The sequence below is a fragment of the Lynx canadensis genome, chromosome E1, assembly GCF_007474595.2.
Source record: "Lynx canadensis isolate LIC74 chromosome E1, mLynCan4.pri.v2, whole genome shotgun sequence".
Classification (NCBI taxonomy): domain Eukaryota; kingdom Metazoa; phylum Chordata; class Mammalia; order Carnivora; family Felidae; genus Lynx; species Lynx canadensis.
This window is the reverse complement of record NC_044316.2, coordinates 36905242-36930102: the sequence shown is the minus strand read 5'-3', so window position 1 is coordinate 36930102 and position 24861 is coordinate 36905242. Positions and strand designations below refer to the sequence as shown.

Below are 24861 nucleotides of genomic sequence, written 5' to 3'. Positions count from 1 at the left end.
TTTCTGGTGCGTAGTGTCAGGATGAGTGTATTCATTTTAACTTCACGCCCTCCGGATATAAACTGTGCAAATGCGGAGGGGGCTGGGGAGAGGAAAAGGACTAGGATTGGAGGGGCGGCCGTGGCTCCGGAGTCCCCTCTGTTCTCGACACACACACACACCCCCTGGAGAAAGTGTGATGTGCTCTTGGCACAGCCATCTAAACCAGAGCAGGGCTTGGGGGCCTGTTGTTGCCACAAGACAGGGTGAGGGGCTGAGGCAGCTAATGAGATCAGGAGCCTGGGCCCCTTCCCATACATTCTCCTTGGACATATAAGAAATCAAATGAAGGAGGGGCGCCTGGGTGGCTCAGTCGGTTGAGCTTCCAACTTTGGCTCAGGTCATGATCTCGTGGTCTGTGGGTTCGAGCCCCACATCGGGCTCTGTGCTGACAGCTCGGAGCCTGGAGCCTGCTTCGGATTCTGCGTCTCCCTCTCTCTCTCCCCCTCCCCCGCTCATGCTCTGTCTCTCTCTCTCTGTCAAAAATAAACATTAAAAAAATTTTTTTAAATAAATCACCCTTTAAAAAAAAAAAAAAAAGAGAAATCAAATGAAGGAACAAAGTCTCCAAACAGAAAGAGAAGGCACTTGACCAAGACCACACAGCTTTGGTAACAGAGCTCGGATGTAAACTTAGCTTTGGCTGGGTAGGGGAGCAGGAGACGTGTAGCTGGCCTTGTTCCCTGGCCCCTTCCAACTCTCCCGCCCCCACCTCTGCTCCAATCTCTCCGTGGACACTCACTGATCTGGGGTGGGAGGAGACCTGACCACCGATGCTGGGTGTGGGGGTCAGCACTCTACGCCAGAGGGGGGACACAAACCACAGTTTCCAGCCTGGTTGAAGAGTGTGGGTTTTTCCTCTAGGTCCCCAGGAGCAACAGATATATTTGAAACAGGCATGAGGAAACCCCATCTCTTTTTAAAAATATCACCCTGAAAGCCAGCATCAGAACGGAGGTGCCTGGGCAGGGGAGAGGGGCGGTGAGGTGACAGTCCAGGCAAGGGTCGCTCAGGGCCCAGCCTAAGCCAGGAGCAATCCAGAGAAGGGGACCAGAGCTCAGGCCTCCGAGAGAGAATGGACAGGATGTGGGGATTAAGGGAGAGAGGACAGGGGATTTTCAGCCCAGGGGAGTGGGGAGCTGTGAGGCTTCACTGAGCTTGACCACACGTGTTTTTAAATGAATGGTCTCAGGCCCAAGTTCGGGGTTGTCTTTATTGGAGCTTGGAATGTCACTGCGATTCACCTTAATCAGAGGCAGACTGTGCGAAAATGAGCAACAGTGGCGGACCCCCAGCAGGGGCCATCGGGCTACATTGGGAACCCTGCTCGCCTGCAAGCAGTACACAGGCACACGCACACATGCACACACTCCTACACAAACTCACACTCTCACGCGTGCTCACTCACTCCCAGGGGGTCTGAGGCCAGGCACCCTGCCGGCTCAGTTCGCTCCCCGCCTCTTGGACAGGTCTTGTCCACACAGCGGGGACCTGCCGAGCTGTGACTGAAGTTTCCTTCCGCTTGAGGACCAGGTCCGAAGGAGCCAGAAGCTGCAGGCATTTTGCAGTTTGGGAGACGGGGATCCAGGAGGATGGGAGAGATTGCCAAGGACCGAGCAAAGGGAGCCCCGCTGAGCCAGGGCACGGGGGAGAAGATGCTGGAGAGGGATGGGATGGACAGGGGGTGGGAGAAAAGGCCATCTCTTCTCCTTCGTTCACTCCAACCACACAGCCGGGGCCAGAGCCCTGGGCATAGGAAGCCTGGGGAGCATCAAGGGGTCCCCTGTGTCCTAGGAAGGCACTAAATGGGGAACAGATCCTGGAGAGCCTGGAGTCTCCCCCAAGTACCCCAAAGGGGACAGAAGGGGAATGACAGAACAAGAAGGGTCTTACATGCTGGTTGTCTGGGAAAACAAGACTGGGGAAGCACGAATCCTGCTTCCCACCCCAAACAGGGGGTGGGCGGTGGGCCGGGATGCAGCCCCTCTGGCCGGCAGAGGGGACAAAGCCAGGGCTGCCCCCTTGGTCTCCAGGGCGGTGAGTGGGGAAGCCTGGCCTCACCCGTGTGTCCGTGGGAGGTAGAGGCAGGAGGGAGGAACCTGAGCCTCCTGCCCCCCGAGGGCCAGGGCTACCAGAGCACGGCCCCATCCAGGTTCCCGTATCCCGGCTCGGCCCGCAGCCTCCAGTACGTGTTGTTGGTCACCCACCACTCCTTCCCACTGCTGTCTGTCTGCCGCCTGGGGGAAGGAGAGGGGTGAACATCCCGAACTAAGGCCAGGGTCCCTGGATGCTGCCTCCCATAGCCGGCCCCACTCAGAGTGAGGAGGGGCTGTATGGGAGGTGGCAAGGAGCCTGGATGGCAGAGGCCTAGGGAGAGGGCAGAGGTACCTGAAGAAGCGAGCCTGGTGGACGATGTTGTTCTCCTCCATCACTCTGCGCCTGTCCCGCTGAAGCTGCTCGATCCTTCTCTTCTGGGCTTCAGCGGCCTGTATGTTCCCCTCCTCCAAGTACCTAAGCATCCACATGGCAGTCAAGGGAACTGCCCCCCCCCCCCCCCCCGCCAAACCCAAGACCTCTGTCCCCTGCCCAGCTCTGCCCCCAGATGGGACCCATCTCCCTGGGGCAACGCCAAGAGGGAAGAACAGGCCGAGCAGGATGCGGAAGCTCATGTGGAAGAGGGAGGAGCCCAGAGGCTCCAGGGTGGGGCCCACCTGACACTGACCTCTGGTCTGGCCGGAGCCGCGTGTCCGTGGAAGGCAGTGACCGTTTCAGCTCTGCCGTCAGCTCATTCAGCTCCAAGGCAAACTGAGTGAAGCCGAAGTTTCGCTCGTGGTCTGGGGGCATGGAGTCTGGGGGGGAAGGCAAGGGGCTGGGGCAGGTGGACTGTGCCATAGGCACCCTCACCCCTGCCCGGCCCTCCCTGACCAGGCCACTTACTGGGTTTCCAGATGCACTGACCGCCGGGCAGGGATCCCCGGTATAGCCCCTCGTGCCACTTCCCGGAGAGTCGGTGGAGGACACGGCCGCTCCGGCTGAACACGGCCCCCTGCACCTCGTGGACGTTGGAGCTCCAGTACTTGGCCTGGGGTGGGGGTGGAGGCAGGGGACTTAGGGAGGTGTCCCCTCCCCTCCCCCAGGGTGAGCTGCTGGCGGCAGACAGGCAGGGTCAGGGTGGGGATGCCCACCTTGCAGAAGGTGATCTTGCAGTGACAGGAGCTGTCCTGCGTGTTCCGGATGAGCACCTCCCCATAGTGCTCGATCCAGCGCTGGCCGCTCAGAATGTTGTGAATGCAGGACGTCACCTTATTCCACTCAAAGTGGTCCCCAAATCTGAGAGAGACAGAGCAGGGGAGGGCAGCTGGCTGGCCCCGGGAACAAGTGCCACCCTGAGCCAGGATGCCCGTCATGTGGGTCTGTGGAAGGAACACTGCGGTCCTGGTTCTGCCTCTGCGTGAAGGATGACATATTTATAGGGCACTTGGGTGGCTCAGTCGGCTAAACGTCTGACTCTCGATTTCAGCTCAGGTCATGATCTCACAGCTCATGAGGTCGAACTCCTCTTCAACCCCGAGTTGGGCTCTGCGCTGACAGCACAGAGCCTGCTTGGGATTCTCTCTCTCCCTCTCTCTCTCTGCCCCTCCTCTGCTTGTGCATAGGCATGCGCTCTTTCTCAAAAATAAATATTAAAAAATATATATAGGGGCGCCTGGGTGGCTCGGTTGGTTGAGCGTCCGACTTCAGCTTAGGTCACAATCTCGCGTTCCGTGAGTTCGAGCCCCATGTCGGGCTCTGGGCTGATGGCTCGGAGCCTGGAGCCTGTTTCAGATTCTGTGTCTCCCTCTCTCTCTGCCCCTCCCCCGTTCATGCTCTGTCTCTCTCTGTCTCAAGGATAAATAAACGTTAAAAAAAATTAAAATATATATATATATATGAACAAAACAAAAAGGATGACATATTTACAGAGCACAACAGCCCTCACAAAAAATATTGAGTCAACAGATCTCCATTCATTGACAAAGCTCCTGAGTGCCTACGTCATGGGGATAAATACACAGAGTCCCTGCCCGTGGGTGCCAGGGACCAGGGTAGGCCCATTCACACGTTACCCTGTTTAATCCCCCCTTCCTCTGGGTCCTACTCATTACTCTTATTTCACGGAAGAGCGGACGGGAGGCTCTGAAGCATTAAGCCTCTTTGTTGCGTGCATAATTATCAAAGCTGCCAGACAGAACTTCTAACTCTGAAGCCCAGGATCTTCCCGGCCCTGGACTGGCCTCTCGCTAACTCCTGGACCATGCCGGGTAAGCCCCCTTCTTCTCTGGCTGCTGTCCCCACTTGGAAAATGACGTGAGCTAGAGGACAGTGTTTCCGATGTGGTTTGCGATCAGTCCTGAGGTCAACTTAGGTCTCTGTGGGTCTGTGTATGAGGGTGGGTGCGTCTGTGCGTTGGCTTGAAGTCTCAAATGGATTTCTTACTGTGAGTCACGGTCAAGAGAGTGTGAAAGCCACTGCATCAGATGACCTCAGTGAGCCCTTCCAGCTCTACCGTTCTAGGATTTTTCCTGTTTCTGTATGCACAACGGCTGTAAAAATAGGTGTGAAATGTATAGACACTACCCCACCGCAACCAGCTTCAGGCCAGACCTTTCGATCCTGCCCCTATCACCTCACCACCCCAGCCTGGAAGACGGCCCGTAGGCTGGGCCTGGCTGCTGACCTTAGCAGCCCCATAGGCTGGGGCCTTAGGGACACCCACCTGGGCAGGCTGACATTGACAGTCCCCACAGGCACAATCTCCAGTGATTTGCCCCAAAACTTGTTCTTCCACTTCATGTCTGGAGTTGGGTCGGGAGAGGGAGAGGGAGGGCAGAAAAGAGATCAGAGAGTGTTCCAGCCTCTCCCCCATCTGCCCTTCACCCTCATGTCCGCCTCCCCACCCCTCACCCCCCCCCCATTCCTCACCTTGCCAGAAGATGAAGTTCTCAGACTCCGCATGGCATGCCGAGATGGGGGGGTGGTGGGAGACCTTGGTGAACAAAGAAGGTCTCTTGACGCTGCCCCTGAGGATTATGGGGTCTGCTCCTCACCCCAGGGCTCCCCAAAGTCCCTTATCCCCAATCCCAGTTCCTCTCCAAACCAGAAGACCAGTTGGTTCCAGGTCTCTTGTCTCTGTCATCCTCAGCCACCACCCAGATTCTGTTGCCCTCTCTGTTCCCATGAGGCCGCACATGCTTCCTCACTCACTCCCTTCTGGAGCCCCAGGACCCTTGTTCAAGGCTACCAAGTCCTCTAGTAGTGACAGATGAGGCTTCCTCCTGTGCCCTGCCTGAAAGCCAGCCCTCCTGGGGGCCCTCTTCCCTCACTGCTTTCTCCTTCACCATCGTCACAGCCTCCAAAAAAAACCCCCGGCCTTGCCCTCCTTGGAACGGCTCCATATCTGGAACTTGAACTTGGGTATCCCAAAGCCTGCAGCCTTGCCTCTCTCATTCCCTGTGGTCCATGACTCTTCCCAAGACTTTCAGCCACTCTGCTCTGTTGTGCCCTGTCCGCCCTGCTCCACCACCGTCCCCCCGCCTGACATTGCTGTCACCTCCACCTTCTCACAGCACCCTCCACAACCTTCTGCCACCACTTGTCACAACACCTGGTATCGGCCTCCTCTGTGCCGCCCCTGGTTCCCTGCTCTTCATTCACCCCCACGGAGCCGAGGAACACACGGAGCACATACCTGGAAACTTCTAATGCTACACTCTGTCTACACCTGGGCCCAATCCTTCTCTGAGGACCCACACCCAACCCATCGCCTTCAAACCACATTGACACGCCCACCCTCAGAGGGAGACTAGAGGTGACAACTCCTCCCACCAATTTATGGCCCCCACCCTGACCCCGGCCCCCTGAATCCACTGCCAGGCCTGGACCTTCCTCCTGGTGCAGCTGCCTCACACCCCTTCCTGCAGGCTCCGCCCTCCTCCACCCCACTGTCCTGCAGCCTTTCCCTCTACTTTTCTCTTTCTCTCCAAATAGAAGTATTTCCTGGGGTGCCTGGGTGGCTCAGCCAAGTTGAGTGTCTGACTCTTGATTTAGGCTCAGGTCATGATCTCACAGTTCATGACATCGAGCCCTGAGTTGGGCTCTGTGCTGACACAGGGCGCCTTCTTGGAATTCTCTCTCTCTGCCTCTCCCCTGCTTGTCCTTGCTCTCTCTCAAAATAAATAAATAAACTTTTTTATGGTTTTTTTTTTAAGGAAATATCAGGGCGCGTGGGTGGCTCAGTCAGCTAAGCATTGGACTCTGGCTCAGGACGTGATCTCACGGTTCGTGAGCTTGAGCCCGGCATCTGGTGACCTTGAACGCTGCTTCTCTCTCTCCCTCTCTGCCTCTCACTCACTTGCGCCCTCCCTCTCTAAAAAACAAAACAAAACAAAAAACTAAAGAAATATTTCCTGTTTCTTCCATTAAAAAAAAAAGAGTAAACCTTTCTTTTCTGGATGCACACACTTTTGCTCACGTACGCACAAACACTAGCAGCAGCAATCTCCTCAGAAGGAGCTGGGGCTCATTTCCTATTGTACACACTCCTGTACTGGACGAACTTTTCACTATGTTTTCAAAAACACTTAAAATCTAAACAAACAAAACACCTGCCTCAGCTCTATCCCCACCTCTGGCTGAACCCCTCTTTCTCTCCTCTTTCTCTCCCGGTCAACTGTTTTGAAAATAAGCTGCATTTTTTCTCTATTTTAAATTTTTTTTTTTTTTAAGGAAGCTCTACACCCAACGCAGGGCTCGAACTCATGACCCCGAGCTCAAGAGTGGTGCATTCCACTGACTGAGCCAGCCAGGTGCCCCATTTCATTTTAATTTTTTTTAATGTTTTTTATTTCTTCCTGAGAGAGAGAGAGAGAGAGAGAGAGAGAGAGAGAGAGAATCTGAAGCAGGCTCCAGGCTCTGAGATGTTGACACAGAGCCCAATGCAGGGTTTGAACTCACAGGCCATGAGATCATGACCTGAGCTGAAGTTGTGTGCTTAACCGACCGAGCCACCCAGGCGCCCCTAATTTTAATTTTTTTAAAGTCTCATTTTTCCCTACGATACTTCTTTTTCCTAGCCACCCACTGTAACCCGGCCTCGGCCCACAGCCCTTCTCAGAAACCTCCCTCACTCAGTAAACCAACCAACCCCATCAAAGTCCTGTGGACCATCCACCCGCACTTGGCCTCGGAGCTCCTCCGCCTTCCCTGCCCACCCTCCTCAGACCCTCTCCCGTGAGCAGCCCGTGACATCATCCGTCCTCTAAGCTGGTGACTCCCGGGTCTGTCAGCCCCCACCTGTTCCCAGAGGAGCGCCGTACCCACACAGCCCAGGGCCTCCCGGACATCTCCCCGTGGAAGTCAAGCCCACGTAGACAAGGAGTCTCGCCAATGCAGTTACCTTCCTCACACACTTCCCATCTTGCTAACTGGCACTTCCATACACCTGCTGGAGCCCCCGAACCAGAAATTCAAGGCCATCTCCAGCTTTTCCCTATCATCGACCACCTCCCCTATCTCTTACATGTAACAGCATTCTGTTGACAACTGTGTCCTGTCAAGGGCAACATGACACAGTTCCTGAATCCAATGTCCTCGCAATCCAGATGCCACAGCCTAAGTGCAGGTCTTTGTCAGCTCTTAACAGGGATGACTGAAATGGCCTCTTAATGGCCTTCTCTGACCCATCCGCACACCACGGTCTGAGCAATCTTTATAAAGTGCAATTTGGAGCATTGTCACTCTACTGCCTAAAACCCTCGATGACTCCCCATTGAAGGCAACCATTTGGCCTGCAGGGCTCCTCAGGGCTTGGGGCTGTCTTGCCACCCAGCTGTGTCTCTCATACCCTGTCTGGAGCCTCCCATTCTCCCCACCCCCTGGATTCTTGGTGCATGTCAATCCTCCCTCGAGACCTAGGTGGAGATCAGCCCCTACAGCATGCCTTCCTGGCTGAAGGGCAGCCTCAGAGCCTCCAGGGTCCCAGCTCTAGAACATGGTCCAGTAACTCCCCATTTCAAGTCCACCCCCCACGCTCGGCAGGGAGCTCCCTGGAGCAGAGAGCCCTCTGCACCCCCGCCATGTGGCACAGGGCTCCGCCCGGAGCCAGACGCCCTGAGTTCTCTCTCCCGCGCCCTGGCCCCTCTGAAGCCCCAGCCACCCGTGAGGGCCCCTCTTCTTCCGGGGCCCACACCTGCTCACTGATGAAGCGGAAGCCTCGGTCAGGCCGCTCACACTCGTAGGTCTCCCCCAGGACGGGGTTGAAGGGCTTACAGCCTGCTCGGTGGTACGTGGACGAGTAGGCAGAGACTGCAAAGGCCGCGATGTACACCTGCGGGTGGAAGGGCGAGGAGATGCCGCTGGGGGAGGGGGGCGGGGAGAGGCCGCTGGGGTGGGGTGATGGGGAGATGCCGCTGGGGCAGACAGATGCCGCTGGGGGTGGGTGGAGATGCCACTGGGGGGGGGGGGGAGATGCCGCTGGGGGCGGGAGAGATGCCACTGGCGGGGGGTGGGAGATGCCGCTGGGGTGGGGTGGGGGGGTGGGGAGGAGATGCTGCTGGGGCGGAGAGATGCCGCTGGGGGCGGTGGAGATGCCACTGGGGGCGGGGAGATGCAGCTGGGGTTGGGGGGGATGCCACTCGGGCGGGGGGGATGCCGCTGGGGAGGGAGGCCAGGAGATGCCGCTGGGGGCAAGGAGATGCCGCTGGGTAGGGGAGATGCCGCGGGAGGGTGGGGGGAGATGCCGCTGGGGGTGGGGGAGAATGCTGTTGGTGGGGGGGGAGATGCCGCTGGGGGGGAGAGATGCCAATACAGGGGGGAGATGCCGCTGCTGGGGGGGGCAGGGAGATGCCACTGCGGGGGCGGGGAGATGCTGTTGGGGGATGCGGGGGACATGCCCCCGGGGGGTTGCAGAGAAGGGGGGGGTGCCGCCCCACTACAAGCAAGGACCCGCGGAGGTAGAGCTTCAGTGGCGGGGAAGAGCCCCGCCAGGAGTGCCGGGGGTACCATGCGCTCGCAGGGGTCCGCCACGCGGCTGGCCTGGTCCAGGAGGCTGCTGTACTCCAGCTCCTCGCAGAGCCGCTGCAGAGTGTTGAGCGGCTCGTTGAGCTGCACAGGCATGGACACCTTGGACAGGTCCTTGCCGATGTTGTTCCGAAGTATGTTCCACAAGCTCACATCAGCCCCTGGCCCGCTGGCCGCTGGCAGGCAGCGGCGACGGGGTGGCCCCGCAGCTCTCCCTGGAACACACGCCCCTGGGCCCCACCCGGCCACGTCACTCTTCCTCCCGCAGGGTATCCAGACTTGGGGGGGCACACAGGCCAACCCCAGCACCGCCCCCAGTCCTGAGGTGCTCCTAGATACACTCATTCCCAAGCACCCCTCTGGACTCTGCAGTCGAGCCCCCGGGGGGATTTAGGTGGGTAGCAGGGCCTAGAACCACTCAGAGAGGGCACCTCCCGCTGCTGGAAACCCTGAACCCCAGAAGCCCCTCCTGAGCCCCCACCCTGGCCTTCAGTTCCCCTCCATAAACACAGAAACCAATGTTGGGATACAGATTATTCAGCCCATTTTACAGATGAGGGAACAGGCTCCAAGAAGTAAAATGACATGTCCAAAGCCACACTGCTAAAGAGTGGCAAGATGGGACCATCTGCCTCTGTATCAGGCCCCATGCCAGTCTTCTCAGAAGACCGCACTGATGGCCAGCCCCCAGGCCTGAGCCCGACCCACCTCGGGATCCGCTCCTGGAACATTCTGTAGCTCACAGCTTAGCCTTCCTTATCTCCTGGGGTCACCCTAAGCTGTTAGCCCACCAGTCACCACAATAGACTGCCTCCCAAGGGGTCTGGGCTGTGGACAAACACGATTTGTACCTCCCTCCAAACCCCTCCATGCCTGCACACCCAGCTAGTACCTTTCTGGTAGCGCTCAGCTCCCCTGAGATCCAGCACCTCCTCAGACAGGCTGGTGGTGATTTCACTGGTGCACGACTCCTCCTCCTCTGAGCCCTGGGCCAGGACAGATGACAGGCTGGGCAGACTGGGCCTCCCCGGGCAGCTGGGCAGTGCCCAGGGCCTGGCAAGACTCTGCCCAGCTAGTCCTTTGATGGGAAGGGGGAAGACACGTATTTGGGGGAGGGGAGGATCGGAGCCCTAAGACTGACATCATGGAGTGTGCCTTGCCACTTTGGGAGGGGATGCCTGGCCCTCTCCCTGCAGGGAGGGAGCACAGGGACTTGGCGAACACCAAGGAAAGGTAGCAGGGCATGGCTGAGATCCAGGGTTCAGGGCCAAGGGAAGTGCTGGGGCTGACCCGCTCACAGGAAGAGGGCTGGGGTGGGGCTGCGGCAGCAGTCTCGGGAAGACCCCACGGGGATAAAGCACATCAAACTAGAGGAAGGGTCCCCAGCAGATTTCTGAGCAGGGCCACACAAACCCAACAGGTCTGGACGTGTTACCCGAGAGAGCAGCTGAGGTGTTAGAAAGGATTTGGGAAATCTACAAATTCTAGTCTCTCTGGACCCCATCCCAATTTTCCCAGGGTTGTCCCCCACCTCACCTCATTCTCAGAAGAGCTGGCAGAGAGGAGAACCTCACAGGCATCAAAGAACTCTGTGTGGGAATCAGCAAGGGACAGGACACTGCTCTGGGACAGCTGGGGGGTCAGCCCCCTCCCCTTCATGTACAGGGCTTCTTGCTGTGGGAAGGACAGGTGTCAGGCAGGGCTCCCCGGCCCTGACAGTTCCCTTGAGAGGGAAGCATGCTGGGGACTTTTACTGCCTGAGTGTGGAGCCCACCAAGCAGAAGACGCAGAAGGGAGAGAGTGTGGTGGGATACGAAGGTGTGGTGGCTGAACTGGGGCCTGGGACAGGGGAACGTGGGTTCCATAAGAGCCGCTCACATGGCCTAGGCACTCACTCTGAGATGGGTTCCAAGCCTTCCGTGTGCATTAATGCAGTCAATCCTGACACTTACCCTAAGCGGTAGGTACTGTTATGACCCCCTACTTTGCAGACCAGGACACTGAGGCTCAGGGTCACAAAGCCACCAAGCACTGGGGCCAAATTCAAACCCACAGAGCCCGGCCCCAGAGTCTGTGCTCAGAACACGGAAGTCCCAGCTCAGCCAATCCTCAACTAGGGGATCCTGGGCCCATTGGTCAGATTCTCTGAGTCTTAGTTTCCTCCACCATGAACTTGAGGGTAAGGATCATGGCCGCATAGGACTGAATTAAGCAAAAGCATGGGGCACCTGGGTGGCTCAGTCACTTGAGTGTCTGACTCTTGATTTCGGCACAGGTCATTATCCCAGGGTCATGGGATTGAGCCCTACATCGGGCTCTGTGCTGAGTGTGGAGCCTGCTTAAGATTTTCTCTCTCTCTCTCTCTCTCTCTCTCTCTCTCTCTCTCTCTCTCTCTCTCTCCCCCTGTCCCCCTGTCCCCAACTTGTGCGCTCTCTCTCTCTCAAATTAAAAAATAAATAACTCTTAAAAAAAAAATAGTAAAAGCACTCTGGGGTGCCTGGGTAACTCAGTCGGTTACGCCTCCAACTCTTGATCTCAGCTCAAGTCTTGATCTCAGGGCCCTGAGTTCAAGCCCTGAGTTGGGCTCCACTACTTAAAAAAAAAAAAAAGTATAAGCAATCTGCACACTGGCAGGGCAGGAATGACCAAGGTGAGGCTGCTGCCAATGTTACATGAATTGGGTTGGAGCTAGGATTTCTGGGCCCTGTTTTGGGTCTGAAGACCAACCATGCCTTCACTTCTGCTAAGAAAGAAGGTGCAGGAGAAATGGTTCCCACAACCCAGCCCGGCTCCTACCTCCTCAGGGTTGAGGGAGCTGAAGGAGTCTGCAGTGGTGTCCGAGGAGACGGAGAGCGAGTGGAGGCGCCTCGGGCCAGCTGAGGCCTCAGAGACCTGCGAGGAGACAGTGAGGGGACAGGGAGCCAGGAGGACAAAGCCCTCCCCGCCCCGCGATACTGCCCTCTGCGCAGATTGCCTCCGCCAACCACTCTCCCCAGACCCAGCTCCGCTCTCCTCCCCAGGCCCGCGGTCCTCAGCTTCAAGCCCTCTCCTCCCACACGCTCCCCTGTCCTTGAGCCTCACCCCCATCCGCGACAGCTCTGAACCCTGGTGCAGGTCCCGCAGTCGGTCCCATTCAGCGGTGAGGGCAGCCAGGACACTGCTGAGGGAATTGTGCACTGCGGGGCAAGGGCAGGCATCAGACTCCTCTCCCTCTCCCTCTCCCCGCCTGCCCCCCACCGCCCTCCAGCATGCACTCACCCTTCTGGGCCAGGGCCCAGAAAGTACGCTGCAGGTGGGCATAGTCTGGAGGTGGCAGCCCACGGGGGCCTGAGGGGTCCCGGGACTCCAGGTAGCGAGACAGGTTGGGAACAGAGCCGTGGAGACGACCAACCTGGGGGTGAGGGAGAGGGGTCGAAGATGACAGCCTCCTCCAGGACATCCCACCCCGGTGACTTGGGGTCCACACCCCACCTCACCCGTCCGATGGTGTCGTCCTTGGCGAAACTCTGTGTGCACCACATGCGGCTGGTCCGTTTCCCCTTCTTGGGTCTCTCAGTTGTCACTGAGGCCTGGCAAGTCGAAGGCGGGAGGTGAGGGGTGAGTTTCACTCAGGGTGGGGCAAAGGGCAGCAACCATGAAAGCCAGGAGAGGGGAAGATGGCCACGGAGGAGGGCACAGAGACATCTGACGTCCCAGAGGAAGAAGATGACACCCTAGTAGAGGCGTGGGTACAGCAGGCAGGGGTCACTCCAAAGGGGCAGAGAGACAACCCTGAGGCCGTCTGGACACGGGAGGTGGGTCAGCTAGGCAGATGTGCGGCTCTCCAGGAAACCGCAGCACGTGAGGGGGCCTGGGGGCCTGTCCCGGGGAAGTGGTGAGGGTGAGGGCGGCAAGCAGGAGTCCCCTGGGCAGGGCCCTGTCTCCTCCCCTGGCCCTCACCTGGTGCGTGGGGATAACAGGGGCCGAGGGGATCCGGTGCAGGGACTCCAGGCTCTGGAGGAGTCTGTGTAGTTCCTGGAGCTTCCCCTGACACTCAGAGAGCTCTGCGGGAAGAATGAATGAGGATATCCTCTCCCAACACTGCCTGGGCGCCCCAGAGTCTGTCCCTCGGCTTCCCTTCCTCCTCCTAACATCTCACCCGGGCGGCCACAGAAACCCTGACACTGCGTCCCCCTCCTCGGCTCAGGACGCCAAAGCAGTTCCCAGTTCCCGCCACTGGTTTCCCAAGAGGGCTGGCATCCTCGGTCCCCATAACATACCTTAACTTTGCCGCCTCCGCACAGGGTGCGGGGTGGGGGTGGCCCTGACTCTCTGTCCCCACTTGGTGGCACCTCCCCATCTCCCTCTCCCAGGCCAACATCTCAGCTGCCTACTCCAGGAATGGGTTCTAGAGCACACCCCTTCTCTGGCACTACTCCACGGGACACCCCCCCCCCCCCGATTGGCTTTCTGTGTCTTCTTGTTCGTGAGCCCCGGCCCCGAGTCCTGTCTATGTGCCTGAGACACAAGCCCCCGCCATTCTCGGTGAGGCTGGTGCTCCCCAGGGCAGGCCCGAGGAGATCCTGTTGGCTTGGAGGCCCCAGATTCCCGGAGGCAGGGCTGGAGGTAACGGTTCCACCTCCTCGTGACAGCCGACACCTCCAAGACCCAACGGCACCCGCCCTGCCCACAGAGGCACAGTGCCAGGGGCCCCTCACCATGAGAGCAGCGGTCTAGCCCATCACTGTCCCTCAGCCAGGAAGACACCTTCTCCCGAGGTCCGACCCCAGGGAGAGCCGAAGCACTGCCTGCTGCTGGAAGCTGGGCACCAGGAGCCTATGGGTGAGTCAAGAGTGAGGCAAGGCAGCACCCCCTCCGTGGATCTCGCAGTTCCCTGAAGCTCCCACCCCTGAGTCCCCATGTTACTGACCCCCCCCTCCCCAGGACCTCCCTTACCTTCCGGTGAGTGGTGCTGGGCAGCGAGCCTCGGGGCATGTCTAGGCGCTGGGATAGGCGGTGGGCACGAAGCTGGGCCACCCAGCTCTGGAACAGGTCTTGGGATTTGATCTGCAGAAGTGACGGAGAGGGAGAGGGAAGCATGAAAGGAAGGATTGCTTCACAGGGACAAGAAGTTGGGGCTCTGCTTCCCAGGCAAGGAGAGTGTCTCCCTGTCGTCCCCGGCTTGTGCAAAGGCTCCTTGCAGGGAGACAGAGCACAGCTTCCCCGGGGTGACCGAGCCCTTAGCTCTGCACCTGTTCATGTAACAACCAAGAGGGACGTCTTGCCATTGGCTGTGGTATACGATGGGAACTCCCTTGCTGTCAACCTCAGGGACAGACCCTCAACCCGCCCCTCTCTCCTGCGTGCCCTAGTGTCTCTGCTGGGCTGGGGCCCAAGCCACTACTTGGCTCCCAGGGATGTCACCTTGAGGTGGTAGATGTTGTCTTCAGTGTCAAGGTCAATGCGCTGGGCCTTTTTGTTGATGGACATAACAGACAGTCGGACGTCAATGGAGCCATGAAGCTTCCCCTTGGTGATCTAGGGTGGATGGTGGGCAGGGAAAAATGGGACTGTTTTTAGGCCCCCGGGACCCCAGAGCCATCATCTCCCTGAGGTGACCCTAGGCTCCAGGGCCAGGCAGCAGGTTCACAGCATCAGCAGGGACTCGTCAGTTGTCCTCTGGTGCACAGAGCACCCCACTACGTCAAGTCATACTCTGAACAAGGGAGTCAGAGAGCAAGGAAAACTAATCTCAGCAACGCGAAGGCTGAGAAGGGAAACACCCTCTCAGAAAGAGATCCTGAGGATGCCGGCCTCTAGGTCCTGTCCCCAGCACCAGAATGAAACAAGGGTAAAGATGATAAAGCTCCCTGGGGCGCCTGGGTGGCTCAGTCGGTTAAGCGTCCGACTTCAGCACAAGTCATGATCTTGCGGTTTGTGAGTTCGAGCCCCGCATCGGGCTCTGTGCTGACAGCTCAGAGCCTGGAGCCTCCTTCGGATTCTGTGTCTCCCTCTCTTTCCCTGCCCCTCCCCTGCTCATGCTCTGTCACTTTCTGCCTCAAAAATAAAACAAACATTAAAAAAAAAAAAAAAGATGATAAAGTCCCCTGTTCGTGCAGACCATTCTGGGCCCACACTCAGCCCACAACCCCCAGCAGAGGCCCTGACTCACCTCTTGCCGCGTCGTTGCATAGCGAAGGACTCCATCCTCGAGCACAAAGTATCTCTGTGTTTGCCCAGAAGGAACGAGAACCCAGGAGGCCGACAGAAAAGGGTATGGGGAGAGAGCAACCACACACATGGACTTTTCTTCTCCTCCACACACACACCCAGTACTGCCTACACCCTTCCCCCCCCCATCCCCCACTCGCCTCTGCATCTGGCCCCTCCCTTTGCCCAGCCCACCCTACCTTGTGCCAGCCCTTCAGAGGCCACTTCCTTTTCTTGAGCAGGTGGCCTTCCTGCCTCTCGGGCATGATACCCTCTGCTCCCAGCCTGCCCCGAGGCTCCTCCTCTACCTCCCACAGCTCAGAGGCCTGCAGTCCAGGACAGAGAAGTAGGAAAGCAGCTGGTGAGGTGACCAAATCTGCCCACCCCCCCCCCCCACTTTGGGGCCAAGCTCTATCCACCCACTGCCTTCTTCCCCATCTCAGACCTGCAGGGCACTGCTGGGCTTTGCAGACTGAATGCTCTCGGCCAAGGAGTTAGGGACCCTCTCCTGGAAGTCCATGGAGATGGGAGCAGCCACTCCCTGCTGAGAAGGTAGAGCAGGGTGGAAGGAGAAGGATGTCACCCTGTCCTGAGGGGACCCTTGAAGCAAGAGAGAGACCCCATTAGCACAGACCCTGCTATCGCCTTCCCCGCCTCCAACCCTTCCCGCACCCTCTGAGATAAGGGCTCACCAACATCTTCTGCTCACCTGCCATGCCTCTCTGAATCTGTCCCTTCCCCACCCTGGGCGGGTTTCCCTGTCTACACCCTCCAGCTGTGGCCACTGCTCCCGGAGAGGTGGACTAGAACGCAGTCCGCAGGCCAGCGCCAAGAGACAACCACAAAAGTCCGCCCAGGGGCGCCTGGGTGGCGCAGTCGGTTAAGCGTCCGACTTCAGCCAGGTCACGATCTCGCGGTCCGGGAGTTCGAGCCCCGCGTCGGGCTCTGGGCTGATGGCTCGGAGCCTGGAGCCTGTTTCCGATTCTGTGTCTCCCTCTCTCTCTGCCCCTCCCCCGTTCATGCTCTGTCTCTCTCTGTCCCAAAAATAAGTAAACGTTGAAAAAAAAAAATTTTTATAAAAAAAAAAAGTCCGCCCAGCCCCACCTTGGGCCCACATTCTCAGGCTCTAGGAAACACTTGGTGCTTTCTCTGGAAGATTCCCTAGGGCGGGGGGTGTGGTGCGGAGGGGAGCAGAGAGGAGGCATGGGAGTGAAAAAAAGAGACTCTAAAACAGGGCAGAGGAATTCCGAGACTGGACAAGCAAGATCTCAATCTGGCTTCTCTTCCTCCAGGACCCCTGGACACTCCTCCACCTGCCGTCGTGGGTTGGAGACTTCTCTGTCATCCCACCTCCCCGCTAATCAGTCTCCAGATCCTCTGTCTTCGGCATCGGGAAACTGAGGCCTGAGCCAGCCCCCACTGTTCTCTGTGCCTCCACCGTAGGATGCCCACCTGAGACCCTCGGTGCCCCTCAAAGCCTCCATTCTACCATCCCGGTCCTTGGGGTTCCTGAGAAGTAACACCCACCCGGAGAAAGCAGGGGACCCTGCTTCAGTGCCCATTGAGGCACTGTGGGCGGGAGAAGAGGCGGCCAAGCACATGCCAAGGTCCACACAGGTCCCACAGCAGTGCCCACAGGCGCCCTTGGCACCAGCCCTGGCCATCCTGGCTCCTCGAGGAGATCAATAATGCATGAGGTTCTGTGTGTGTGAGACAGGGAGGGGACTGGAGGGGCGAGGCTGGCCTGAGGCTGGGGAAACAGCTCAGATCTTCCAGTGGAGCCAGCAAGCACCTGAGTAGCGAAGGCCGGGAAGGGACAGGGATGCGGTGGGGTAGTGGTGGCCAGGAGGTAGGGACGGAGGGGCCCAGAGTGCGAGAGGCTGACCCGGGGGGGGGGGGGGTAAAACTCCTGCATTCGGCCATTGAAAGTTCCCAAACTCTTCTGGTGTTTGGGTATCTCTGTGTCCTTTCCCTGGCCCCCTAGAATCCTGGCCCCTCACTGCTGGCGGGTGGAGGGTGGGGGGGCTCTGTCAGTAGAGGGTGCAGGGTCGAGGGGAGCCCGGTGGGTGCCCCATTTCCACTTCCATTCCCACCCCTGTCTCCAGAGGGGCAGACCCGCCAGCTTCAGGTGGGAGGAAGCCTGCCTGGGGAATGTCAGCCAAAGCCAGCGCGGGCCCCTTACCCCAGGGTCCATGGACGCCAGTGCTCCTTGGCCCGCGCGCGCCTCTCCGCCTCTGAGTCACCGTCTCCGAGTCGCCCGCTCCCTCCTCACGGAGCCTAGCAGTGGCAGCAGCTGCTGCAGGAACCAGGAAGGAAGGAGACGTCGGAGCCTCCCCTCCAGCCGGATCTCCCCACCTCCCCCTTCCCGGCCCCTCCTCCCGCCAAGCTCCGGGCGGCCGCTCAGCTCTGCCCCCCTGCTCCCGGGAGGACTCAGGGCTGAGCGGACTCCCCAGCACTGAGGTAGCTTGGGAGTGGGGGCAGAGTCCCCACTGGGCGCAGCTCCAGATAGACCGCGGAGGACTGGGGAGCTGCTGGCCTCAAGCCAGTGGTGGTAAAGGGTTTACTCCTACTAGCATGGCCTTGACCCTAGTTAGTCCCCAAGGCCATTTCCTTATTAACGCCCCCCGCCTCTCGTTTTACATCTGAAAATAGATTGCAAAATTTGGAGCCAGCAAATGTATCAGGTTGACAGGAAGGGATGGATGCCCCCGGGGGACCACAATAGACAGTGCCAAGAGCACGGTCAGCAGGCCAGCTGCGGCTAGAGAGGGCCAGGCAGCCCTGTGTGGGCAACCCCCACAGAGGCTCTGTCATGGTGGGTGATGCCCCACCAGGTCAGGACCCACTGGGGCTGGCGGTACCCGTGCCTAACACAGAACCCCCAGCTGGCATGGTCTCTGGATCAGGAGAGTGTCTGCAGCAGTAACCAGCTGGCTGTTGGAAAGGGCTAGCTGGAGCCACTCAGGTCCCCCCGGCCTCCCTTTCTGAGCACCTCTGCTCTTCTGCTGGAGTACTGTGTTTAGCACAGTACTCAATTCTAATTAAAACTTAGCCCTTAAGAAAGGTCTGAACCACGTTAAAATGAATGTGAAAAGGACGGACACCTTTAAGGACAGTGAACCTGCTTTCTGGAAAGAAGTGGGTTTTTAATGGCGGGGCCTCAGGCATTGCCAGCAGGTGAAGGAGGCAATGCAGGGTTCTTTGACCTCAGCCCCACCCAGGCCTTGGTTTACCCTCCAGGATCTTACACATCTCTCAGGAGATGCCTGTTTGCCATGCCATTCAGAGCCTCAGCACCTCTCCTGCTGCCCCGGGAGGGCATTGTTGGCACCCTGCAGGCTTCTGGAGTCAGGGAGAGCACTGGGCGGTACTGGCCAGATGGGCTCTGACACCCAGAAGCCTCAAGGGCCTTTTAATTCACTTCACATCGATCAACCATCCCTGGGGCATACAGCACAGTGCTGGGCACTGTGGGAAGCTGGTCCTGGACCAGGCCACAGAAAAGCTGCTGCGCACCGTCACTGCCAGAACGGTGCCTGTCCAGGACTGAGGAAGCTGTGGCACTGCCCCAAGTCTGGGAGGAAAGTTTGACAGCCACTTTGCTCACACCAGTCAAAGACAAGGGCAGGCTTCTAGTTAAGCATTCTCTCTCCTTCATTAGCAACTTCTGGTTCTCCAAGATTTGGAGGAAGCCTCCCACTTGAGAGCCTCCAGACCCCCTCCTAATACAGAATTCTGTTTTGCCCCAGCTCTTTTGCTCAGAACCACCTGGGATAGGTTAGCTACTGGGCAAAGCCGGAAGCTGCTTTCAAAAGGACAAGCATGTAAGAGATGCCATTTGTGGGATTGGTCCAGGGAGGGAAGAGACCTGGACATGGAAAGAGGAAGGATTTTCTAGGAGAGGAAGTGAGAGTCAAGGGTGGCCCTGAGAATTCGTCTACAGGGAGAATAAGCTTGCAAACAGCAAAAACAGAGTAAGTAAAATGCATTTCATTTTATCACAAAGCAGTGCTCCCAACCTCTTCCGTAACATGGCACACCCTGAGGGTGGAGAACTGACATTTAGGCACAACCGGGACCCTAATGAGGAAGGTCTAGGGCAGAGATCCAGGGCAAGGTCTTCAGAGCAGACAGAACCCGATTCAAGTCCTGTTCTGCCTCTTATCAGCTGCACAACCTGGGGCTGGCTGTCGAACTGCGCCACCTCGTAGTTTTCTTCTCTGTGACAAGGGGAATAGCATGTAAAGTGGTGGGTTTAGCCAGGCATAACAGGCTCTCCAGAGATGCCATTCTCAGCACGGTTACCCAGGTGAGCTATTCCAGCGCGTTGGACCCACGAGGGGATAGGATGGGAGACACGGGCAGCAAGGGACAGTGGACACGGAAGCAGAGAGCAACGCCCTCATCTGCTCAGTTTCTCTGCTTTGGACGTGGATAGCTGAAAGACTGCTTCTATGAGGTCTCCGGTTGGGAAAACGAGGGACAAAGACACTGATTAAGAGCCTCCACCGGGAAATGGAGTAATGGAGTGCCTCCCCATCTCTGAGTGGCCCTGTATCTGAGGAGGTCATGGTCAGTGAAGTCGGGGAACACATGCCACTCCCCACCCCAAGTTCTTCCACATCTCTGATGGGTGATGGCACGGCTGGCAAGGGTACAGTGTGTTTGTGGGCAGGCTGGGTACAACAGGCTGGCTATGAGTCCGGAACAGGGTCAGGAGGGTCAGGCTGCCCGCTGGCTGGCACGACGGCGTCCCTTTCATGTTGCTGTCTGATGTACTGATCCAACAGGGCAGTCAGCTGCAGGGGCTGGTGCTGAAGCAGGAAGTGGGTCTGGGCCATGAGGCAGGTGAGTCCTCCTACCAGCTCTCCCTGCACCAGGGCCAGGCTGGGAAGCTTGGAGTAGTTGATGAAGCCCTGCCTGCTGAGGATGGTGTCGTCAATGCAGCCACCTGGAAGAACACAGGGTTAGCTGGGCTCCCCACAAACGCCTCCCCTCCTCTGAAAACAATGCTCCGACCTGATGTTCCGGTGCGCGCTCTGCCGCCCTGCCTCACCTCCCACCCTCCCCCCCCCCATCCGGTTCTCACTCCAGCCCCAACCCACTGCCACTCTGTTTGGGACTGAGCCCCTCTCTTCTTTCCTAACTCTTGCCTAGAAAACCCTTACGTAAGACATCCACCTGGCCCAACCCCCACTAAGTCATTGTTGCCGAACCTTTCTTAAAAGAACAAGGAGCATGTGTGTATGGGGGCAGGGGGTCCACAGAGACCTATGAAACCAGTCTTCTCTATAGAAGAATCACCTCTGAGGATTCTTACCTTTGGGGGGGCGGCGGGGGGCGGGGGAGGGGGGGCTCTGGGAAACATTGCTCACTGTCCCTCAGTGCCCTTGACCTGGGCTATTTGAGTTTCTCCGTCTGTGTGGACTTCAGCACCCCTACTCCACTGCTAGTCTCAAGGTGTCTGAACTCTCTCCCTGCAGGGCCCTCTCTCTGCCTCCCCTCTTTTTCCACCCAGTGCAGATATGACGCAGGGTAGTGAGCCAGCACAGCTTCTGGACTGACACAGGCGGCCCTCAACAAATGGCGCTACTGACTCAGGCCCCATCCGTGAGAGGATGTCCCTGCCAAGGATGTCCGCAGTCTTACCCACACGTACTCAGCAGATGGCACCAGGCTGCTGTAGCCCCCACTCCCCTTCGCCCCCATCCTCAACCCGCAGGGGTGCGTGCTCACCTAGCAGGGGCAGGAAAGGGACACCCTTCAAGATGCGCACCATCTCCTTGACTTTGGGCTCCTCACTGACCAGCAGCAAGTTGTGCCCCACAAAGAGGGGCAGCAGGTTCTGGTACTTGGAATCTGCTAGGAAGGGCTTCAGAACCTGGAACGGCAGGAAAGAGGGCTCACTGGGGACCAGTGGCCTGATCACAGGCCGGGTCGTGCTGAGGGTGCAAGCCGACGGTCTCCTCGGCCCCTAACTGCAGTTTAGGCGCCAGACTGGAGGAAGGTGGCTTGTGGAGTGGGGAGGGACGGCGGGGTCCGATTGGCAGGGGGCAGGGGAATCCGGGCACCCACACCAGAGGGCTGCTGCCTACCTGGTTGGGGAAGATCTTCATCAAGATCTTGTGTTTCCGCAGCTGGTGCCGCACGAGAAGCTTGTCCTCGGCACTCAGAGCCACGTTCTGACAGACAGCTATCATTCGGTTGTCTCGGAAAACTGCATCTATCTCCCGACGGAGGAGCCGGATAAGGCCTGTGTCCTGAAGTCAGGAAGGAATGACCAAGGGGACATAAGCTGCCCTTCTCTCCTTGTACCCCTTATTCCCTCAGGGACGGGTGCTGGGGCTCTCAGTGACGCCCAAACATGGGAAAGATCTGTGTACAAGCGGGAGGGTTGGGGCCCCGTCTCCCAAGTCGAGTTCCGTCTCCCACCCCACCCTTTCATTTTCATCAGCTAACGACGGTCTTTACAGCAGTGTTTTCAAACCTGAGAACGCTCATCCCCTTGAGCTGGCCACCCATCTGACCCAGTCAACATTTGACAATAATGTGGTCAAAATTACTTTATCCCTCTGACACTACTCGTGTTGAGGGATTTTACCAATTATAAAGACAAGATCACTCTTTGGCAGCATTAATTCAGAACTGAGGCATTTGCACAGGACAAGACTTCATTTTCTGAAGACCGTGTTTCTCAAAGTTGACAGCTTGTGGACCTGACAATGAGCATGGAGTTACAAATTCTCCACTGGCCCTTCTGTTCTTTTTTTAAGGACAAAAACTCTCTTATCATTTCTCTAGGAAAACATGGAAACTTCAAGCCCTTTCAAGACAGGAGACACGGGGCGCCCGGGTGGCTCAGTTGGTTCAGTGTCCGACTCCTGATTTCGGCTCAGGTCATGATCTCATGGTTCGTGAGTTCGAGCCCCACATCGGGCTCTGTGCTGACAGCACTCCACCTGCTTGGGATTCTCTCTGCCTCTCTCTGTCCCTCTCCCACTTGCGTGCGCACGCACACTCTCTTTCAAAATAAATAAATCAACTTAAAAAAAAAAAAAAAGACAGGAGCTATTCTTTCCCCTACCCCCACCTGCTTGGACAGCTTTTCATACACACATTTTTGGAGGCAAGTAAAGAATGCAGGAAATCCAGGAGGCCTGTCCGATCCACGGAGCCCCAAACGCCAAGCAGAACCAAGTGCACGTTTCATGTTAAAGCATGTGGACCACAGGGTCAAAGAGGGGAAGTAATGACGTGGAGGGCTGTGTCCTGGAGCACTACTTCATTATGGCCAGCAACACAGCACCAAGGACAGTCTCCTCCTTACCTCCTGCGGGGGGCTGGGAGGACATGGTAGGCATCGTGGGTTGACAGCAGGCTTGGGGGGGATATACTCAGTGAGAGCCATCAGCTTCTGCCGCTCAAAGTGCATCACGCGACGATGGCGGGTAACAGCCTTGGAGCCACAGCGGACAGTCTGGCGGGTGGGCAGCCGGCCTGGGAGGGGAAACGGCAACGCTGTGATGGGTGCCCTCTGGGAGTCCTTAGTCGGTGGGCTTCAGATGGAGAAAAAGCTCATCTCTGGGCAAGCCAACCACAGCTCACAGAGCTAGACTCAACACAAGAGGGGAACAAGGAATTGTCTGCTAGGAATCCTAAACTCCCCAAACTTTTCTTTAACGGGCGACCTTAGGTCAGCTGCTTGATCCTTGAAGGCTCCCATTTCGCCAGCTCTTCTTTATGCACAGAGATGGGGGAAAAGATGAGAACAAAGGAAAAGTATTTTGACTACATTAAAAAAAGGGGGGGTGAGGGTTGAGCAATTTTTTTTTTTTTTAAAATGGCCAAAGAGTAAATATTTTAAGTTCGAGAACCATACGGTCTGTCGCCACTATTCGACCATGCCACTGTATCATGAAAGCAATCATAGCCCATACGAAACAAGCAGATGTGGCTGTATTCCAATAAAAGTTTATTTCTAAAACATGGTGACCAGTCCTGCCACAACATGCCAACCCCTGGCCTAAGCCAGTGGTTCTCAAGGTGCACTCCTCCCACCCAGCCAGCAGCAACAGTATCATCTGGGAACGTGTTAGAAATACAAGTTCTCAGGGCCTGTCCTAGACCTACTGAAGCAGGAGCTCTGGAAGGGAGCCCAGCAAACAGTGTCCTAATAAGACCTGCAGGGGTTACAGATGCATGCTGATGTCGCAAAACCACTGCTCTCAGCACTGCTCTGAAGCCTTCTCCCATGATTTGAAGCAGGAGGGAAAAGAAGTTATACAGAGCTCACAGCTCCCCCAAACAGGCCTCCCTTGCCTCTCTTCTTGTTTGCAGCCATCGGTGAAGAGTAGCCCTCGGAAGACAAGGGAGCCACTTGAAAGCCCTAAGCCCAAGTGACCCCTTCATCTTGGACAAAAGGACCCAGGCTAGAGCCTCCCACCTGCAGCCTTTCCCAAGACTGAGATGGAATCTCAGGGAAAATTCAGCTAGAAGGTGGTTCTAACAGGGAGCATGCAGGTTTGCTGGGGTGAGAGGTTTTATTGCCAGCAGCCACAAAACCTAAGAACACAGGGCTCTGGATCAGATGGAACCAGATTTTAATCTCTCTTCTGCCACTTACTAGCTGTGACCTTGACCAGTCACTCAACTGGTCTAAACTTGAACTTCTTCACCTGTAAAGAGGCCATGGTAATGACTTCTTCATGACAAGCTTTAAAATTTAAATGAGATAATACATGTAAATCATTTATCACTGTGCCTGGCCTGTATCATGTGCTCAAAACCATTCATTAAACAAACATCTATTTCATGCCTACTAACGCCCACACCACACCACCTGCTGGCGATGGTGAATGAGCATGGTTCTGCCCTTAGGGAGTTTGAAGCCTAACACAGGAGACAGACACATAATAAACAAATGCAAAATTACATGATGGGTAAAGGGGGTCAATAAACAGGGTGCAAAATACAGATTTCTGCTTTGCAGAAGGTGGCCAGGGCAGGCCTGAGAAAATGACATTTAAGCTGAGACCGTAAAAAGGTGGCATAGCGCCAAGGTCGGGACGGGCAGTGGTTCCAGCAAAGGAAACTGGAGGCGAGCAAGAGCCAGGTGGTAGACTATAGAAACCCAGAAAAGGAAGGAGTACTCGGGCATAGGGAAGAAATACAGCAGTTGTCGCTGACGTTGTTGCTGCGCTGCTGTTATCACTAGTATCTGGAGTCACAGGGAATTAGCTGGAGGAAGGAGGCCAGCGATCTGGCTGGTGTCTGGGGTCATCGAGAGCTGTCTGGAGTAAGAGATTACGGAAGGGGATCAGTGGTGGAGGAGGGGAGAGGAGAACTAAGAGCACCGGCCGGAACGCGCCGTGAGGACCTGGGCCGCTCCTTACCCGCCTGGGGCAGGAGACCCCCTCGCAACTTCCCAGCCAGGGCCGCAGCCATCTCCACCGGAAGAACAGCCAGGAGCCGGGCGAGACAGAAGGAGCTAAGGATTGTGGGAAGCCCTGGGGCCGGAAGCAGCCGCCGGATCCCCCGGCTGGAGCAGTAATCCGCATGCGCCGCAAAGCCCAGGAA

At 57.2% G+C, this 24861-nt stretch overlaps 2 protein-coding genes across 3 annotated transcripts; both read right to left on the bottom strand.

The window, feature by feature from the left end:
* Positions 1-1233: 1233 nt before the first annotated feature.
* Positions 1234-17597, bottom strand: OSBPL7 (oxysterol binding protein like 7). Of its 2 annotated transcripts, XM_030296202.1 has the most exons (23): positions 17468-17594; positions 15731-15885; positions 15486-15611; positions 15248-15301; positions 14500-14613; positions 14032-14142; positions 13794-13911; positions 13036-13139; positions 12573-12665; positions 12355-12487; positions 12178-12272; positions 11893-11988; positions 10633-10770; positions 9989-10082; positions 9079-9326; positions 8267-8404; positions 5002-5065; positions 4796-4874; positions 3225-3369; positions 2977-3121; positions 2762-2888; positions 2428-2550; positions 1234-2276 (listed from the first exon to the last, which is right to left on the bottom strand). In XM_030296202.1, the coding sequence occupies exons 2-23, from the start codon at positions 15803-15805 to the stop codon at positions 2168-2170; spliced, it is 2529 nt and encodes an 842-aa protein (XP_030152062.1). In that variant the 5' UTR covers positions 15806-15885; positions 17468-17594; the 3' UTR covers positions 1234-2167. The 2 variants fall into 2 exon arrangements, 1 of the variants encoding a protein (XP_030152062.1); XR_003964756.1 differs by lacking the exon at positions 1234-2276 and having other exon boundaries at positions 2459-2550; positions 2977-3146; positions 17468-17597.
* Positions 17598-19253: 1656 nt separating this feature from the next.
* Positions 19254-24777, bottom strand: MRPL10 (mitochondrial ribosomal protein L10). Its single transcript, XM_030295951.1, has 5 exons — positions 24678-24777; positions 22613-22782; positions 21381-21545; positions 21022-21166; positions 19254-20236 (listed from the first exon to the last, which is right to left on the bottom strand). Exons 1-5 carry the CDS (start codon positions 24727-24729, stop codon positions 19980-19982), a joined length of 789 nt encoding a protein of 262 aa, XP_030151811.1. The 5' UTR covers positions 24730-24777; the 3' UTR covers positions 19254-19979.
* Positions 24778-24861: the final 84 nt, after the last annotated feature.

Excerpts from the sequence above, each read along its gene's own strand:
- MRPL10 (XM_030295951.1), bottom strand. The coding sequence starts at position 24,729 with ATGGCTGCGGCCCTGGCTGGGAAGTTGCGAGGGGGTCTCCTGCCCCAG. Across the intron at positions 22,783-24,677 it reads GGGTCTCCTGCCCCAGGCGG|GCCGGCTGCCCACCCGCCAG; the intron begins GTAAGGAGCGGC and ends TTCCCCTCCCAG. Across the intron at positions 20,237-21,021 it reads CCCTTTCCTGCCCCTGCTAG|GTGGCTGCATTGACGACACC; the intron begins GTGAGCACGCAC and ends GTGTTCTTCCAG.
- OSBPL7 (XM_030296202.1), bottom strand. The coding sequence starts at position 15,805 with ATGGACTTCCAGGAGAGGGTCCCTAACTCCTTGGCCGAGAGCATTCAG. Across the intron at positions 15,302-15,485 it reads CTCTGAAGGGCTGGCACAAG|AGATACTTTGTGCTCGAGGA; the intron begins GTAGGGTGGGCT and ends GGGCAAACACAG. Across the intron at positions 13,912-14,031 it reads CCAGCACCACTCACCGGAAG|GCTCCTGGTGCCCAGCTTCC; the intron begins GTAAGGGAGGTC and ends ACTCACCCATAG.